General features: G+C 29.0%; 6 protein-coding genes across 7 annotated transcripts; 3 read left to right on the plus strand and 3 right to left on the minus strand.

Moving 5' to 3' along the window:
* The first annotated feature begins 3835 nt into the window (after window positions 1-3835).
* ZnT86D (zinc transporter 86D) lies at window positions 3836-6539 on the plus strand. Of its 2 annotated transcripts, none has more exons than XM_035094543.1 (2): window positions 3836-4018; window positions 4556-6539. In XM_035094543.1, exon 2 carries the CDS (start codon window positions 4576-4578, stop codon window positions 5677-5679), a length of 1104 nt encoding a protein of 367 aa, XP_034950434.1. In that variant the 5' UTR covers window positions 3836-4018; window positions 4556-4575; the 3' UTR covers window positions 5680-6539. The 2 variants fall into 2 exon arrangements, with proteins under 2 accessions (XP_034950434.1, XP_034950435.1); XM_035094544.1 differs by having other exon boundaries at window positions 3855-3876.
* A 101-nt stretch (window positions 6540-6640) lies between these two features.
* On the minus strand, window positions 6641-7458 carry bisc (biscotti). Its single transcript, XM_035094546.1, has 3 exons — window positions 7198-7458; window positions 7057-7138; window positions 6641-6993 (listed from the first exon to the last, which is right to left on the minus strand). Exons 1-3 carry the CDS (start codon window positions 7388-7390, stop codon window positions 6717-6719), a joined length of 552 nt encoding a protein of 183 aa, XP_034950437.1. The 5' UTR covers window positions 7391-7458; the 3' UTR covers window positions 6641-6716.
* Window positions 7459-7675: 217 nt separating this feature from the next.
* Window positions 7676-8929, plus strand: Naa40 (N-alpha-acetyltransferase 40). The gene is made up of 4 exons (XM_035094545.1): window positions 7676-7831; window positions 7923-8314; window positions 8418-8576; window positions 8793-8929. The coding sequence occupies exons 1-4, from the start codon at window positions 7826-7828 to the stop codon at window positions 8866-8868; spliced, it is 633 nt and encodes a 210-aa protein (XP_034950436.1). The 5' UTR covers window positions 7676-7825; the 3' UTR covers window positions 8869-8929.
* On the minus strand, window positions 8208-12772 carry alpha-Man-IIa (alpha-mannosidase 2). The gene is made up of 4 exons (XM_035094542.1): window positions 12407-12772; window positions 9818-12334; window positions 9589-9741; window positions 8208-9516 (listed from the first exon to the last, which is right to left on the minus strand). The coding sequence occupies exons 1-4, from the start codon at window positions 12578-12580 to the stop codon at window positions 8935-8937; spliced, it is 3426 nt and encodes a 1141-aa protein (XP_034950433.1). The 5' UTR covers window positions 12581-12772; the 3' UTR covers window positions 8208-8934.
* Window positions 12773-12924: 152 nt separating this feature from the next.
* Window positions 12925-14860, plus strand: LOC118073817 (coiled-coil domain-containing protein 191-like). Its single transcript, XM_035094540.1, has 2 exons — window positions 12925-13663; window positions 13724-14860. The coding sequence occupies exons 1-2, from the start codon at window positions 13058-13060 to the stop codon at window positions 14756-14758; spliced, it is 1641 nt and encodes a 546-aa protein (XP_034950431.1). The 5' UTR covers window positions 12925-13057; the 3' UTR covers window positions 14759-14860.
* Window positions 14861-14908: 48 nt separating this feature from the next.
* On the minus strand, window positions 14909-16517 carry GABPI (zinc finger DHHC-type palmitoyltransferase GABPI). Its single transcript, XM_035094541.1, has 4 exons — window positions 16352-16517; window positions 15650-16284; window positions 15389-15565; window positions 14909-15324 (listed from the first exon to the last, which is right to left on the minus strand). Exons 2-4 carry the CDS (start codon window positions 16186-16188, stop codon window positions 15138-15140), a joined length of 903 nt encoding a protein of 300 aa, XP_034950432.1. The 5' UTR covers window positions 16189-16284; window positions 16352-16517; the 3' UTR covers window positions 14909-15137.
* Between the last annotated feature and the right edge of the window lie 15 nt (window positions 16518-16532).

Raw genomic sequence — 16532 nt, forward strand, 5'->3', positions numbered from 1 at the left:
TTAGATTGCATTGAAAATTTTTTGAAGTTGATTTTTAGAATTTTGGTTTAAAGAATGATGAGTTTTCAAATGTTTGCTCCAAAAAAAAATGAAAAAACCCCGCCAGTTTGGTGATATTACGTAATAAAAAAATGAACAGACATTTAACACAAAATTGATGCTAGGATAATAAAACTTGAACGGCTACAGCATTGTATTCATGAAAGTATATGAAAATAAAATAGTTTAATATGTAAATAAAAAAGGGAACTAACCTGCGGAATACTGAATTAAAATTAGAATTTAGTAAATTATACACCTCACAAATGACTACCACTTGGTATTCGTTACTTTATGATATTGAATAATCGATATCGATCTACTTTGATTAATCAGGCGCATCATTATAGACAGAACCAGATGGTCTATAGAACGTACTTCAGATGGAAGCGTAGCTATTACGGTATATTAATGTTTGAGCATATATTTCATAAAATATAATAAGGTGAATGAATTATTCTTTATAAGTTATTCCATTCTATACAACATTCTAGCTTTTTTTTGCAATATGAAATGGTAAAATGTTATTTTGGTTGAATTATCATCTTGGTTAAGCATAATTTTATCTTTGGCTAAAGTTTGACTATTGAAAATAAAGAAATAAAAAAAGTTAATTACGTATGCTGGACGAAGGAAGAGCATATCATACAGGAAAGAGGTTAACACGAGTTTAACTATTAAGTAGCTGTTCCGTTCGTTGTTAGTCTACGTTATAATTAATCATAATTGACGTCTACGTGAAGTATATTTAAGGATATTTATCATAAGTGTTATTTTGTTTTTTTATTATTTTCCAATTCTTGACACCTCAATGAAAATAATTGTTGAATTATTATAATCATTTTTGCATTGATTATTTTAAATAATAATTTTGTTAGAAATTGATTTGATTAATGATTAATATATCTAAGAAAAATTTTATAAAATTTGATAGATTATTTTTGCAGTAATTTTTGATTAAAAAATATATTGCTATTGATAATAAAATTAAATATATATAATAATATATTTAAAAAGCAAGTATGAGTAATTCGTATTACACATTAACTGTCACAATTTATACTAACTAACAATAAACGCGAATTACATAGTCTCATACGTGTAATACAATAATAAACATAATTGATGCTATTCACATATATAATATGAAATTCTCACAGTGTCACGCTAATTGAAGCCAACTCATTCAGAGATATTTTTCGAGCAGTTCAAGTAGTTATCCGACGGCTAATACTACGAGTCAGACTCATTAACCATGCAAAAGAAAAATGGGGCAAAATGAACCACCTAGTATATTCATTAATAACTATCTAACCAGACTAATATCTCATCTAAAATAACCATTAGATCTATGTTTAAAAATTTGTCAAAATGTACAAGAATAATTTTTTTGCTATGATTAGAATCAGCATTTTTTAGATTATTTTTTATTTAACCATCTGAAATTGATTTATTCTTATCATTTGGAATATTCTAGACCTATAAAATATTATAAATAGTTTTATTTTAATCAAAGTAACGAATTTTTTTAGAACAACTCATAACTTGATTTAATTACAACAATTATTGGTAATGGAGTAACAATTTTAGTTAACAGGTGTTTTTAAATTTAAAAAAATAAACATTAATAAAAAAAAATCGTTGTAATAATTGCTGTTTACATTTTATTTATTGCTGATTTCTTTGAACTGTAATAATCATGACTGTTTATTGGAGCATGAATTATTTAGGGGTATCAAATTTTCTTGATGTTAAATCGATTTTTTTCGATGCTCTTTTCCTAGACATTTTACAGGGGTATTGTGTAGAGACAAAAATTTAATCAAACTTTCTTTGAGCGATGTTTTTCAATGATTTTGATATATATATGAACCGATTTGCTTAAACCAGGACAATCGAAAAACGAGGGATGAGACGAAGACGCACAAAAGCAAGTTAGAACTGAGGGGCCCTAGCGTGTAATTCAACACCCGAATTTTTTTTGTCTTCCTTCTATCACGAGTGTATGCCAAGATGGTCCAACCTTCCCGTTACTGTCGTATTTACCTATATTCTTGCATCCTAAACTAAATCATAACCGTATTATGTGAATAACAATAGATTCAACAATGAAAAGCAGTCTTTACGAGATTGACTCATAAATGTTTTTTGTATTTTGCAATAATTTTTTTGCTATTACTCCGAAAACTACAATAAAGCTGCTTCTACTGTTCTTCAACAATTAATTATTCCAATAACTAAAAATTAATATTAACTCTTTGCAAAAATGAATAAATAATTTCCAACAATATAAACAAAAGATTTGTTGTCTTTTCTCTTTGTCTTTGTTTGTCTTGTTTCAGAGACGTATCAAAAATTGGATCCTTTTTCCTGCGAAAAAATGATATAAAAAGATTAGAAAAGCTTAAAAGATGCACAGATGTAATTGGTAGTAACAATGTCAAGGTTGGAATGTAAATTTTAGAAATTAGTTGTGCTATTATACTTTCATTTTTTTTAGTGCAATCGTGTTGCTTGATCTACCCGACGGCTGCTACTTAATTGTACACTCCATCTTTATATACCTATTCCATTCGAGTTATCATTCTTCTGCGAGTATGAGTAGGAAGAGAATGGAAGAACAACCACTGGAAATTCTCGGAAAGCGTAGGTGCACGTTTCAAGCAGAGAGAGTCCAGAATCTGAACCTTCACAAATCATATTGTTCCCGCAAGCTACGTTAAAATATCAGATGTGAAAGAAAGATCATCTTGAAGTTATACTTAATTTTCTTTTTTTAGTGCATAAAAGATAACAGATATTTTGGATTTTTTCTCTGTTACCATTCATAATTAGAGCTTAATGAAAAATTAATGTAGTGATTGACAACGTGAGCTTTTGATAAAAATTAATTATTTAAAGAGACAAACAAATATTTTATGAACCAATTATATCATTGTTCATAGTTCTTCTTAACTAATAAAAGTATTTCATATTTGAAAAATATTTTTCAATATTTTTTCGATCGTTATTTTCTAGAGCTTTCGCATAGAGAGGTTTTCAATTGAAATTTTATAATAGATTATAATATCATACATGTAATTCTAATTTAAGATTATTTTGATAAGAAAAAAACAGATAAATAAACTCACAGTACTTATAGGAAGAAATATTAGCAGCATTATTTTTTTTTCAAGCTGGTACAAAACACCTAAAAAAGAACATGAAGAAGCTTTGATTAAATATTGGTCTATTATTCATTGCTACCATGTAGGTCCATGCACAATAAATGCTTCAAAAGCTCATTGGGAGATGAAAAATGTTTTGTTCCATTCTACCATTATTTACCTTACGATGTTAATTAATAATTTTCGATTTTAAAGATAAATATTTCATAATACCTGACTTACTAAATGACATAGTTGTTTATAATAACAATTCCTGTAATTAATCAATGTTCATAAAACTTAAACAAAAACATTTAGCTCATATAAAATCTCATATCAGGTACTAGTGGCTGGAGACGCATCCAACATTGTCAATTATTTTATTAGATTCATAATTTTAAAAGTTAAACCGACATTCTCAAGTATAAACATGATCAGACTAATAAATATACTTGATTAAAGTGTGTTTCCTAACACGCGAGATTCAAATAATAATTTATAAATGATGATTTATAACAAACGAAAATTTTCAAAGTTTACTACGCGTTGAGCATCCATCTTAAAAAACATCTATAGTTCGTACAATGTGCGATTGTTGCGCCATGCTCTTGATTGAAAACAACCTTATATCCCGCGTCATCAAAAAAATTTTGTGGTAACATTTAATCAAAACGGCCTGTATTTCAATATGGTATTTTTGTCTTGTTTATTTTTATAACCAAAGTTTAAAAATCATAAAAATGATAAATTAACAATGAAAGAATTGTTTATTAAATTTTATTATCAATTCTAACCTTTATAGTTATTTATTAACAATTAAACTTTCCTTTAAGGTAAGTACCATACCGTCTAACCTTCATGATTATTTCACAGCCTTAAAATGTTTTTAATATTAAAAATAATATGAAAGTACATAAATTTAATAATCTAAGATAATATAATTAATTAATAGAAAACAAAAAAAAATTTCTACAATTATTTGGATTTTCTTGAATATTACCGACTCATCTTGACAGCTTTTGCAAAAGATCTCTTGACAACTCATCTATTATGATTGTCACATGATTTTAATTGAAATAATATGATTTATTAAGTGTAATTATGCAATCAATTAAGAATTTATCTAATATATTTTCTGAAAAAAAATTAAAATTCAATGACTAATAATTCTTTAATTTTATACACGTGGCCGTTAACGTCACAATACACACCTGTACTTTAAATAATATTTGAATAAAAAATTGTTTTTCATTAATTTTTATTTTTTCAATTTATCTCATAAGTTTTTTTAATAACCCTATCAAATATAATAGTTGCTAAACAGCTCTGTAAAACAGTGTTATATAACAAATTTTTCTATTTGATTACAGAAAAAAATCCACCATATATAATGCTTCCATTATCACATAAAGATTCAAAAGGGATTTGCAATAAAATCGGAGAAAAACTTTACGATTGGAGAAGGCTAATTTTTGCTGACAAAAATACCCGTAATTTATTTTTATTCCTACTTCTCAATCTCTCTTTTGCATTTGTCGAATTGATGTATGGAATATGGACGAACAGTTTGGGATTAATATCTGATAGTTTTCACATGTTTTTCGATTGTACTGGATTATTAGCTGGATTAGTTGCATCAGTAATAACAAAATGGAGAGCTAATGAACGATATTCATATGGATATGTGCGAGCGGAAGTTTTGGCTGGATTTGTTAATGGACTATTTTTATTATTTATTGCATTTTTCATCATGTCTGAAGCTGTAGAAAGAGCTATCGAACCTCCAGAAGTCAAACACGAAAGATTATTCGTGGTGTCTGTATTAGGACTTTTAGTAAATTTAGTTGGAATTTATGCATTCCAACATGGACATGGACATGGACACGGAGGACATGGACATAGTCACGGAGGAGCTCCTTTACTAGGTGGAAATCATGAACATGGACATTCTCATGGCCATAATCATAATAGCTATCAGTATTTACACAACCACAATCATTCTCATGATCATGATCACAGTGAAATGGAACTAGATGTATCAACTGGAAAAAATTCCCAAATAATGAAAGGAGTATTTTTACATATTTTGGCTGATACTCTTGGTTCAGTGGGTGTAATTATTTCAGCAGTATTGATGCAATTATTTGGATGGATGATTGCGGATCCAATCTGCTCTATGTTTATAGCGTTAATGATAATGTTAAGTGTATTGTCTCTTATCAAAGAATCGGCGATAATTCTTATGCAAAGACAGCCTACAGGATTAGATCATGTTTTAAAACAATGTTATAATAAAGTGATTCAGTTAACTGGAGTGTACGGTATTCAAGAAACTCATTTTTGGACGTTATGCTCAGATGTTTATGTTGGTACAGTAAAGTTAGAAGTAGCAAGGACAGCTGATCCAAAATATGTTGTGGCTCATACTGAAATGATATTCCAAACGATTGGAGTCAAATATCTAACCATTCAGTTAGATTATGCCTCAATGTGATATGTCTTTATAATAAATTAAGTTATCAATGACCAATCAAATGATCACATTCAAAATATCCGTATGTGGTGCTTTTTATGAAATTTTTAAATACAATTGGCCATTAACATTTTTTGAAATATATTAAAAATAGTAATCATTATTAATTCCATTAGTATATTCTTTTCATTACTTTCATATAATAGTATCAATTTATTAATAAAAAACATTTTATTAATGCATTTTGGAGCAATATTTTGGAGTCATTAAAATTTAGAATTCAAAATTTATTCCTTGTAAATTTTATCCTTCTAAAATATATCATATCAACTGTTTTCTTTTCTTACATGTTTATCGATATAGAGTTTATAAAAAAAGCTTAATGAGATCCATTCAATTTTCCTGTATTTACGAATGTTATGTGTATGTGAACTTACTTGTAAATATCTTTAATCATTCTTACTAATTGCAGTGGTGTATTCATTTTTTTGATAAGATCCAAGGAAGTTCTAGTTATAAGTGAAAGAAAATATAGCCAATGAGTTATATTTTAAACTACGCAGCTAATGAGTAATGTTTTAACCGCAATGTTAAGCTACTATAGTTTGAGTGACAACAAGATCAACATCTAGATTAATTAAATAGCTCCTTTACTAAAATTGTAAAGTCTTTAAACTTCAGAGAAACTGATGGCTAAAGTGAATATAAATGTTGATTCTTTGGTCATCTAAACTACATATTTTTTTATGTTGACTATTATTTTTAATCTGCTAGTTTTTTTTTTAAAACATTCTGCAAAGAATCCATTTTCCACCATTTTATATATTTGTTAATTTCGTATAAAATATAATAGTTAATTATTTTTAAAGTCTTTTTGTATTGTTCAGTTCCATAACTTTATTTTATTTAATTTTTTTTTAGAATTTATGATATTTACTGAAAAATCATGAAAATTGTTTTTATAATCAATGATAAAGAAGAATCCATATAAAACTTATTTTATAATTTAAAGGGAATAAAGCCATTTTAAAGAAATACAAAATACTATAATCATTTTTTCACCAATCTTGTTGTGGTATCCTGTACGTAGATTCATCACTTGTTATTATAGTTACTCCTGCTCCGTAATAGGGCATAACATAATGCGATCCATCAGCAGGACCAACTATTTGAGTTGCTATAAGTATAACATCACAGAACTGTCCAATGAACAAGAAACCAAGGGTGCATAATTTTAATAATCCAATCGCTGGATATCCAAGATAAAACCGATCAATGCCGAACATTCCCAGAAATATTGATAACAAGACAGCAGTTTCAAATGAATATCCATTTCTAGAATTCGAATAAATTTTATTCTTTTTGCAGTTTTTGAATAAAATATTAAACGATACTTACGTCCACTTGCAGGGTATATCTTTTTTAAAGGTATTATTTTTAGTTTCAATACATTTCAAACCATCTGCAGCTAAACATTCAACTGGAATAATAATAAAAAATTAATAACCTATAAAAAAAGAATTATAACAACAAGTTTACCTTTGGCTTTATTTTCCTTGGTACAGCCTCTAATTTGTTGGGTCTTTGGATCAATTAAATCATAATCTGGACGTGGACAAATATACTGTCCAATGCGTAGGTTATCGCAGTCGATTTCATAAAGTTCATCTATTCCATCAGCGAATGATAGTAATGTAATTATTAAAATAATATAATAACATATGAGCTTCATATTTCTTTACATGACAATGGATATTATTCAAATTACTTGTTATTTTTATTTGAGTTCTAATAATAGTTTCAGTCACAACACTTTTTCATTCATGTCAGTCTTTTTCTCATTCAATAATAACATAGCAACAATCGAGTGATATAAATAACGTTAGTTACGTCTTAATTATCCTGTTTATGTACCATAATACTATTATTATTTCTATTTCATTCCTCAATTTAATATTTTTATTCTTTTTCTAACAAAAACATAACCATCAATCTCAAATTCTCATGTTGATTCCACCATACTTAGGTTAGGGCCCCTAGGCACATTATCTAGGGAATAAAATTGGAGTAGTATAGGAAGGTTTATAAACTGCATTCAACTCAATGTTATTCTGTATTGTTTGTGTTTGTTTAATAACAGAATTGGATTTGAAATGTACTATCCACAATGAAGGTAATGAATATTTACAATTTATGAAATATATAATAATTTTTCATTGATTTTACGATTATGATTATATTAAATTATTTGTTTATTATCCTAGAATAAAAAAGGACATCAAACACGACGTCAAAAAATTGCAGTAAAAGAAGCTGAAGCTCAAAGTTTAGTAGAAAAAGCTAATTCGATTCAAAATCCACTTGAAACTTTACCAAACTATCATTCATATACTGCAAAAAATGGTGTGACATATGATTTAAAATGTCAAAAAGTTCAAGACTTAGCTCCTGAATTATTATCTTGGATTTTTGATCTTATGGAGCGTAATATGAAATCATTTTATCAACGATCTAGTTGGGGTTGGAATGAAAATGCGAAGCACAATGAATTAACAGAACCCACAGCTCGTTATTTAATAGCATTTCATTCTAATGAACCAGTTGGATTTTCACATTTTCGTTTTGATTTAGATGATAAAATACAAGTTCTTTACTGGTAAATTCATCACTGTTTAATAGTACACTGTTAAAATAAATAACGTAGTAACTACTTTACAAAAAACATTATTCAATTAACTTTTTTCTAATGTTCATCACAGTTATGAGCTGCAACTAGAACCAAGAGTAGTAAAGCAAGGCCTTGGGCGATTTATGATGGATACTCTTGCAGCTTTAGCGAATCAAAGTCTTATGAAAAAAGTTGTTCTCACAGTTTTAAAACATAATCCTAACGCCAGAGAATTTTTCAAACACTTGGGGTAAGAAATTTTGACTGTGCGCTCTTATTCACAAATTTTCAATCATTATCAAATATACATATAACTATACATGGACTATATTAAACAATACACTTTCAATCCACAGTAAAAATTTAACAAACTGACTTAATATGAAGAAAATTATTTTTGTGGGTTGATTCTGTATTGAAAAGTATTGTTCACATATAACTTCACAATTAATTAATACTGTTTCAGTTATAAAGTGGACAAGACAAATCCTCCTGATTGGGAGAATCTCGATTATGAAATTTTAAGTAAAGAAAATAAATGATACTGTGAATACTATTTCAATCACTATGATTTATGTATTTGAATATTTTGAAAAATACTATTCTTATTAATTATTACTATTTTTATGAAATAAAATTGCCATTAATTGATGTGGACATAATTGAATTTTTGATAATTTTAATGAAGGTCCAACATTCAAAAATGTTAATGATGCTTCACTAATTATCCAATCCTCCATAAAATTAAAGAACTTATTTAAATAGAGTTCACCAGTCTCCGAAATGTTAAAATTTGAGGTATATTTATCACTCCAACAAAAATCAACATCTTGACGATGAAGTATCATTCCAATACCCTTTCCAACACCATCAGGTACTGGAAGGATTCTAAGATTAGCAATTTCAAAATTTATAGGAAGATCAAACCGTAAAGGTGAATAATAGCCATTAAAATCGGGCAATGATGACGGTTTGAGATGCATTGTGTATAAAGGATGTAGTAAATCCTCTTTTGCTAAAATTCCACCAATGGATAATAATCCTCCTGGATGGCTAGTAGGTAAAAAATTACACATCAGCTTCTTTTTCTCCATAATCAGAGTGAAAACATGATTTGTCAACAAATTGTCTGTTACTCCTTGTCCTAATCCTCGACGATCATCTTGCAATAATCTACGATCTTGCATGATCTAGAATTTACAAGTTAAAAATATTAATTTATTCTACTTAGTTTCTTAAATATAATCATGTATTAAACTCACCTCGAGTTGACCAGAATTCATAGATGCTACTCCCAATGGTTGGCCAGTTAAAATCGTCAACCGTACTCTGTCATCTTCAATATAAGCAGCAGCAGGTAGAGGATAATAATTTCCTTGTGTTGGTAGTTTTTGAAATCTTTGACGTCTAATCATCTGTAATAATATACATTCTATTATAGTAAAGTAATTTGAATATATAAAAGAATTATTTTAACTCAATAATATGTACATTTAGACCATTTAAATCCGTGAAAAAGTGCTCATTTGAAACGATGTCTGTATTGAGACGCATTGCTAATTCAAAATTCTGTGTTTCACTTATGTCGACTTCATTCACTATGTGAAGTCCTAATCCATCACTGTCTGATGAATTATAAAGTGTATAAGTATGTCGCACATGTGGAAGATCAACAAAAACATGTGATAATATTGGTCCACTTATTAAATGAACTGCTCTATTTGGAGAAATTTCAATTAAATCAGGTTCAGGTTTTTCTGGAATGAATAGGTAGGCACCACTTCTGTGATTTCCACCATTATTGGTGCTATATTTAACAAATTCTAAATGAACTGGAAATATACTATTATCTACAGAGACAGCTTTTAAAAGCCCGAATTTTCCAAATGTCACGGAAAAGTTTGGACGATATCCTAAAGAAAATTCTTGAGTTGTGGGTACAATTTGTACATTACGGAATGTAGGAATATCTATGGTGGACGTCATGGTATTATAAATTGTTATATTTGCTAAATGAACATTTTCTGGTAAATATGTTCCATAAACAGCACGTATTAAGTAGGTATTAATTCCAAAACCAGGAACTGTTACTACAAATGATAGTTCATATTTGCTTGATGAAAGTGTCACTTGTCCAAGCCAAACAGGTGATATCTGACACTCTACAGGTTGGCCCATTCGATCTGTCACTCTGACAAAAGGTGTCGACACAATAATAGTGATGACTTTAGTTCTTTGTCGTGGCAATGAATTGAATATGACAATTTTTTTCGAAGCATCGTTTTCAAAGTTAAGAACGTGCCTTTCACCAATACTTGTTTGATGAGATCTGATTTCATCAAAAGAAAAGAATAGAGATTCAGAATCAAGAGGTTGATTCGGGAAATTTCTCAATAAATGCGCTGTTGCTTGTTGAATAACATGAGCAGAATTATTCAATGCAGATATCATTTTGTTAGCGTAATCTAGAACAACCTCATCTCTGGCAGTTCCAGTAACTCCATCATGATGTTGGAAAATAGAATGCCATTGTCGTGCTTCCATCATACGCTTTTCGAGATTACCTTCTGCTAAATTATGATGACCTCTAGCCCATGCTATAGATGATATAATTTCAGATGCTCGAAGTGTTCCCAAAAGCACACGATCAAGACGTTTATGGAAAGGTCTAGAGGTGTAATAACCACTCCAATAATCTTCACCTTCATCAGCGTAGGTAAAAAAATCACCAGATAAACTGGGTAGCTCATTAATATTCAGCTCACGTCTGACTGCATCAAAATAGTCTGTAAGTGTACCAAACTGAATATGAACATTCAATTGTTCATTAGTATTCATGTAATCAAAAAGCTTTTGATAATTCCCGTATTGAGCATCCCATTCAGCGCTTTGTGCATAACGAAAATCATCACCAAGAGGTGCTAGCACAACATTTGATCTAAATAGTTGGGATTTTTTTCGATATTGGTCTAACAGTAAATATGCACGTTTAGCAACATTTTTTAGAGAAATAGGTTGAGGTGCTACTCTCCAGGGACACGTCAATCCAAAGTTTGGAAGCCGAAAGAAATCAAATTGGCAACAAATTTTCGGGTCTGGACCACAAGTGTGTGGTACGTCATAACTATAAAATGGCATCATATGAGTTAAAAGTTCTGTCTCACCATCATTATCCCAAATTTGTCGCCATAAGAATTCTAAATTTTTTTCTCTCGCCAATCTTTTTTTCACAGCATAGTGTACTCGTTGAATGACTAAATTCTTCAAACCCGATTTCTTAAGTAGAAATGGCATCGTTGGTGACAAACCAAAAGGATCAATAGCCCAGCCAGTAGTAGGAACATAATCTAAATTTTCTTTTAACCATTGATGACCCACTGTCAATTGAGTGAGTTGTGCCATCCAATGTGACACTGCTTCATCAGGCATCACCCAACCACCAGCAACTATCTCCAGTTGACGATCAATTAGCAAACGTTTAACTGCTTCTTTCGTTGTTTGCGGTTGTTCATCCCACCAAAGTTTGAAAAATGATATTTCAGCCCAGATAAACTTTCTTCGTTTATCTTCACCTAGTTTTGATACCATATTGTTCAAGATCCTCTGTGTTTTCTGAATGTAATATTTTTCAAAAGTTTCTAACCAGCCAGGATCATTGTGTGAGTGAGGAACAACAAATACTTCAAGTTTCTTATCGCGATTCCATTGCGTTACGTCATATTTGATAGACCAGCCTTGTTTCCATACTCCACCATCTGGATTATCAAATTCCATCTGTTTATACAATTCTAGCATTTGAATATCAACTTCAGGTACATTTTGGGAGTTGACATTACATATAAACTTTTTAGAATCAGTCGAAGATTCATTCAATGTTTTTTTAATAGCTAAGAGATCCAAATTGTCAACAGACAAAGATGATTTTTTAATGGAATTAATAACTTTATGATGATTATTTAAATCTTCTTCTAACTTCGATAATCTGTTTTGTAGATGTAACCATTGATTCTAAAAAATATAAAATTCAATTAGATAATTATATTATTAAGTAATGGATGAAAATTTTAGAAATGCATTTACGTTTTCAATAGTATCCTTAGTCGTTTGTTTCTTTGGTGTGAATGTTAAATCAAGTAAAAGATATGTCATTAGACAACAGGTAAGTATGCCACCAGTACCAAGAATAGCAAATAACTTAAAATAGCGTAATGTTATTGAAGACTTCATGTTTGGATTTAAATTCTGACAATTCATACACAAACGTCGTAGAAATCCATATATTCAACTACGTAACTTAACCTTTACTCTTTATTTTAAATCGTGGCATATTTTTTTTGCAACAACAGTACTGTCACGTTTAATTGCATTACTATCCAATATTAGACATCACCAATTACACGAAAGTTCATGAATGTATGAGCTATAGTCACACTAGGCAATAATGGAGAAGACAACAAAAAGCAAACATTTTGACATATGGGGACACGTCGCTACATCTAGATCGAACTTACCAACAGCTGATGATAAGATCTATTGTTGATCATTTTTACGGTCGGTAATTGCTCATCAGATAAAGCCTCAGTTTTGGAGATACAAACCCGGCGTTGAGGAAGTCAAGTGTACTAAAGGGTTTGGAAAACCGGAATCCGATTCCTTTGGAGTTCTTTGTACATATCTCAGTATTTTGTGATTAAAAACAATCTTTATAAATATTAAACAATTGTATATAAAATGCCGAAACTTAATTTTTCTCGAACAATTGATAAAGAAATATGTGAAGACGAATCTCTATCTTCTGATTATAGTATTACTAAAAAGATTACCTTTTATTCTCGAAATGATCTGTCAAAAAATTTGACTTATGATGATTGTAATGAAATTTTACAAGTCTACAGTATACAACAAAGTAAAATATATGATCAGTTGCAATGTTATACGGGCAATATGAAGATTACTATTAAAGACAAAGCTAATCCACAAATTAATCAAGACAGTCTTCAATTACTGAAACAAACTTTTGATGCTTTGTTGATTTACACTAAGCAACAGAAACGTCTACGATTGTTACATCAAGAAATTCAAAAAAATACACAAAAAAGGTGCATGAAGGAAGTTTTTCATCGATGGAAACAATTTACTAATCGTGCCAAACTATTGACTCTTAAAAAAAAGGATGAATACAAATTACAAGATATGAAAAAAATTGAATCATTTATAGAAGCCATCAACAATCGTCAGAAATGTTTAAAACAAGAATACAAAAGCAAAAACTTTGGTAATTCATCAACTGATAATGCTGAAAATGATCACATAAATAAAAAAAATCATCAACAAAGTGTTAGTAATAAGCATTTTAAAAATCGTTCTGTTGTAAACTCAAATTCTTCTGTATTTCAGAATTACTTAGAAGCTAATAAAAAAATAATTGCTGAGCAAAGAATGAAGTTAGCAGAACAAAATCGTATAATTGAAGAAATGAAATTGAAAAAAATTCAAGCTGAATCAAAGTTAGCTGAAATAGAAACTTTGAATGCAGTTAATGGTGCAATCACAAATTGTAATGGACGATCACGAAAAATTTTAAGTAATTTAATAAAAGCTCGCAAAGAAAATAAGACTGAAGATTTGGTTGAAAATACTGTAAATACTCCCCATTTTTTAATCAGAATGGAAGCTAGAGCTGCAATGAGAAGAGAGCAAATTCAAAGAAGAAATGAAGAACGTAAAACGAAAGTCGAACAGCAGTTAAAACTTGAACAAGCCATGAAAATAGATGAAGAGAAAAGACGTAAAAAATTTGAAAAAGAAAGCAGAGAGAAGGCTAAACAATTAAAGGCACAACAAGAGGAGGCAAAGAGGAAAAGACTTGAAAAAATTAGAGTTCAAAATGAATTAGCTGATAATTTTTATAGGAGATATTTATTGAAAAGCTTTGGGATAAGACCTTTTATTCAATATTTACAACTGATGAAAAAACAGTACAATAATAGAATAATGAAAAAAATGTTTTTATGTTGGAAATATAACACTGATAAACAAATAAATGAGAAATCAAATTTTTATGAAAATATTTATGAGCAGAAATTATTGAAAAATAATTTCCAGTCGTGGCGAATATTAACGATAAATAGGATTGAAAGGAGGAGAACAATCGAAAAGCATTACAGTTCTCGTCTTCAAAAATACTTTTTTAGTAAATGGATATCTGTGACAGTATCACTGAAAATTGTCAATATTGAAAACTATCGTAAGGCTGAAAATTTCGATAACAACAAAACAATGTCTAGATATTTCAAACTTTGGAGAAAATATATACAAGTTTTAGATAAAATTAAAGATAGTGATAAAAGGAAAAGTTTACTAAGACAACTTGTGTTAACAGTTATTCCAGATTTTGCTCCTGAAGTGAGAGGTGTTTGTATTGATGATTAGATAAAAAATATTTATCTATTTGATTACTTCTATTTATTGTAAGAATTTTCACTATTAATATTGTAAATATTACACAAAGAACATTTTTTTATATATATCATCATCAGAAATATAAATAAATTACCATTTTTTCATAATGTTTGATTATTGTATGACTAGTTACATTTGGTATATTTTATTACTTTTAAAAATTTCTTACTAAAAAATCACAAAATACGTTTCTAAACATCATATTACTTAAATAAAAATACCTTTCAGTACTAAAGATTTTACATCAATATTTAAGCGTACATTTGTTTCAACGAATATATATCAATTCAGTGAAACTTAATTATTTTTTACAATTTTCGATCAATAAATACTAAACAAAAAATGACATTCACCATCTACAACAACTTGATTGTCTTATACGAGTTAATAAAGTATTTGATTGTATATCATTTAAAGTAAGTCGTTCATGTGTAGTTGTACCCATATATAATAACCACAGGTGATAAATAAGGTAATAAAGAACAATAAGTCCAATAAAAAGACTGTAGACGCCGGATACAAAACAAACAGCAAGGCTATAAACAAATTATGATGAAAGTATTAAAAAAGTATAAATATAATTTAATATAATTTACTTACTCCAATTGATGGTACACATCACTGCAATCGTCTGGTAAGAGAATGGTTCCAATGAGAATGAAGGGATGACAAACACTAGTCATTGTGAGATTAGAGCCATAAATAAATGCCACTGATGAGCAACATAGACAACCAAGATACCATTTTAGATTATTTGTACCTATACAACAATCAAGCCTGAAATAAAAATTTAATATATTGTTAATAAAAAACATTCTTGTATTAGACTTGATAATAATGATTTAAAAAAAAACCTATTACCATTTACAGTGATATTCTCGACCTAGTATACAAGTTTGACAAATTCGACAATGATATGTACGAGGAGATATTTTTTTTCTACATGTAATACACAGTTCACCACTTCCTTTTTCTGACTCTAAGCTTATATTTTGGTTTTCAGCATCATCTTGATTTGTAGCATCCGCTTTAGCTCTAGTTTTATGTCCACAGTATATTCCTCCTATTACTCCAGTAATGAAAACATAATTCTCTTCTGGAAGTATTTCCAACAATGGTACAACACACATTTCAAACACTAACATGAGCATCACTACACTTGTGATTGTCCACATTAGAAAAAATCTTGAACGTGGTAAGAATCTTAAAAAATTATGATCTAGATGATAGACTACAATTGGAGTTAATATAAAAACAATGACAGTTAAAAATACTGATTGAGCAGCAATGATTGTTATTGCTGGAAGTAATAATGGAATAACTGCATCAATTGATATTTGTTTTACTCCAATCCGCCAACCACACCAATTTCTCAGTTTGCTCCAAACACTAATCATCATGAACTTTTTATCTGCTTTCTTTATTTAATTATTATTTTACATGCATCGATATATTATTTATAATTCTTTGTTTTTGTTGCAAACAAGAATGAGTATCTACAGAAGTTAAACTCCATATGTAAACAATGACTACTTACATACATAAACCATCATTAGTACTTACAAAGTTCGTACGTCTTTATCTTTTAATTAATTAATAATTACGATTAAATTGATAAATTTATTGGGTAAGTGTGAACTAAAATAATTGTATTATTTTTTTAATAATATTTTCGATTATAGTTCCCATTTCTGTCACCACGAACGACATAGCGCTATTTTACAACTATTTAAAGGTTAGATTT

The sequence above is a fragment of the Chelonus insularis genome, unplaced genomic scaffold (assembly GCF_013357705.1).
Source record: "Chelonus insularis isolate UGA/USDA-ARS -01 unplaced genomic scaffold, ASM1335770v1 scaffold_714_pilon, whole genome shotgun sequence".
Lineage (NCBI taxonomy): Eukaryota > Metazoa > Arthropoda > Insecta > Hymenoptera > Braconidae > Chelonus > Chelonus insularis.

What these genes read in the sequence shown, in the direction of transcription:
- bisc (XM_035094546.1), bottom strand. Translation starts at nt 7,390, where the DNA reads ATGAAGCTCATATGTTATTATATTATTTTAATAATTACATTACTATCA. An exon ending in CAAGGAAAATAAAGCCAAAG is followed by an intron (nt 7,139 to 7,197) that starts GTAAACTTGTTG and finishes TTATTATTCCAG; the next exon opens with TTGAATGTTTAGCTGCAGAT. An exon ending in GATATACCCTGCAAGTGGAC is followed by an intron (nt 6,994 to 7,056) that starts GTAAGTATCGTT and finishes TTCGAATTCTAG; the next exon opens with AAATGGATATTCATTTGAAA.
- alpha-Man-IIa (XM_035094542.1), bottom strand. Translation starts at nt 12,580, where the DNA reads ATGAATTGTCAGAATTTAAATCCAAACATGAAGTCTTCAATAACATTA. An exon ending in CTAAGGATACTATTGAAAAC is followed by an intron (nt 12,335 to 12,406) that starts GTAAATGCATTT and finishes TATATTTTTTAG; the next exon opens with AATCAATGGTTACATCTACA. An exon ending in CGGATTTAAATGGTCTAAAT is followed by an intron (nt 9,742 to 9,817) that starts GTACATATTATT and finishes ATATTATTACAG; the next exon opens with ATGATTAGACGTCAAAGATT.
- LOC118073817 (XM_035094540.1), top strand. Translation starts at nt 13,058, where the DNA reads ATGCCGAAACTTAATTTTTCTCGAACAATTGATAAAGAAATATGTGAA. An exon ending in AAAAAAATCATCAACAAAGT is followed by an intron (nt 13,664 to 13,723) that starts GTTAGTAATAAG and finishes TCTGTATTTCAG; the next exon opens with AATTACTTAGAAGCTAATAA.
- GABPI (XM_035094541.1), bottom strand. Translation starts at nt 16,188, where the DNA reads ATGATGATTAGTGTTTGGAGCAAACTGAGAAATTGGTGTGGTTGGCGG. An exon ending in CGAGAATATCACTGTAAATG is followed by an intron (nt 15,566 to 15,649) that starts GTAATAGGTTTT and finishes TTTTTATTTCAG; the next exon opens with GCTTGATTGTTGTATAGGTA. An exon ending in GATGTGTACCATCAATTGGA is followed by an intron (nt 15,325 to 15,388) that starts GTAAGTAAATTA and finishes ATTTGTTTATAG; the next exon opens with CCTTGCTGTTTGTTTTGTAT.
- ZnT86D (XM_035094543.1), top strand. Translation starts at nt 4,576, where the DNA reads ATGCTTCCATTATCACATAAAGATTCAAAAGGGATTTGCAATAAAATC.
- Naa40 (XM_035094545.1), top strand. An exon ending in AAAATACAAGTTCTTTACTG is followed by an intron (nt 8,315 to 8,417) that starts GTAAATTCATCA and finishes TGTTCATCACAG; the next exon opens with TTATGAGCTGCAACTAGAAC. An exon ending in GAATTTTTCAAACACTTGGG is followed by an intron (nt 8,577 to 8,792) that starts GTAAGAAATTTT and finishes ATACTGTTTCAG; the next exon opens with TTATAAAGTGGACAAGACAA.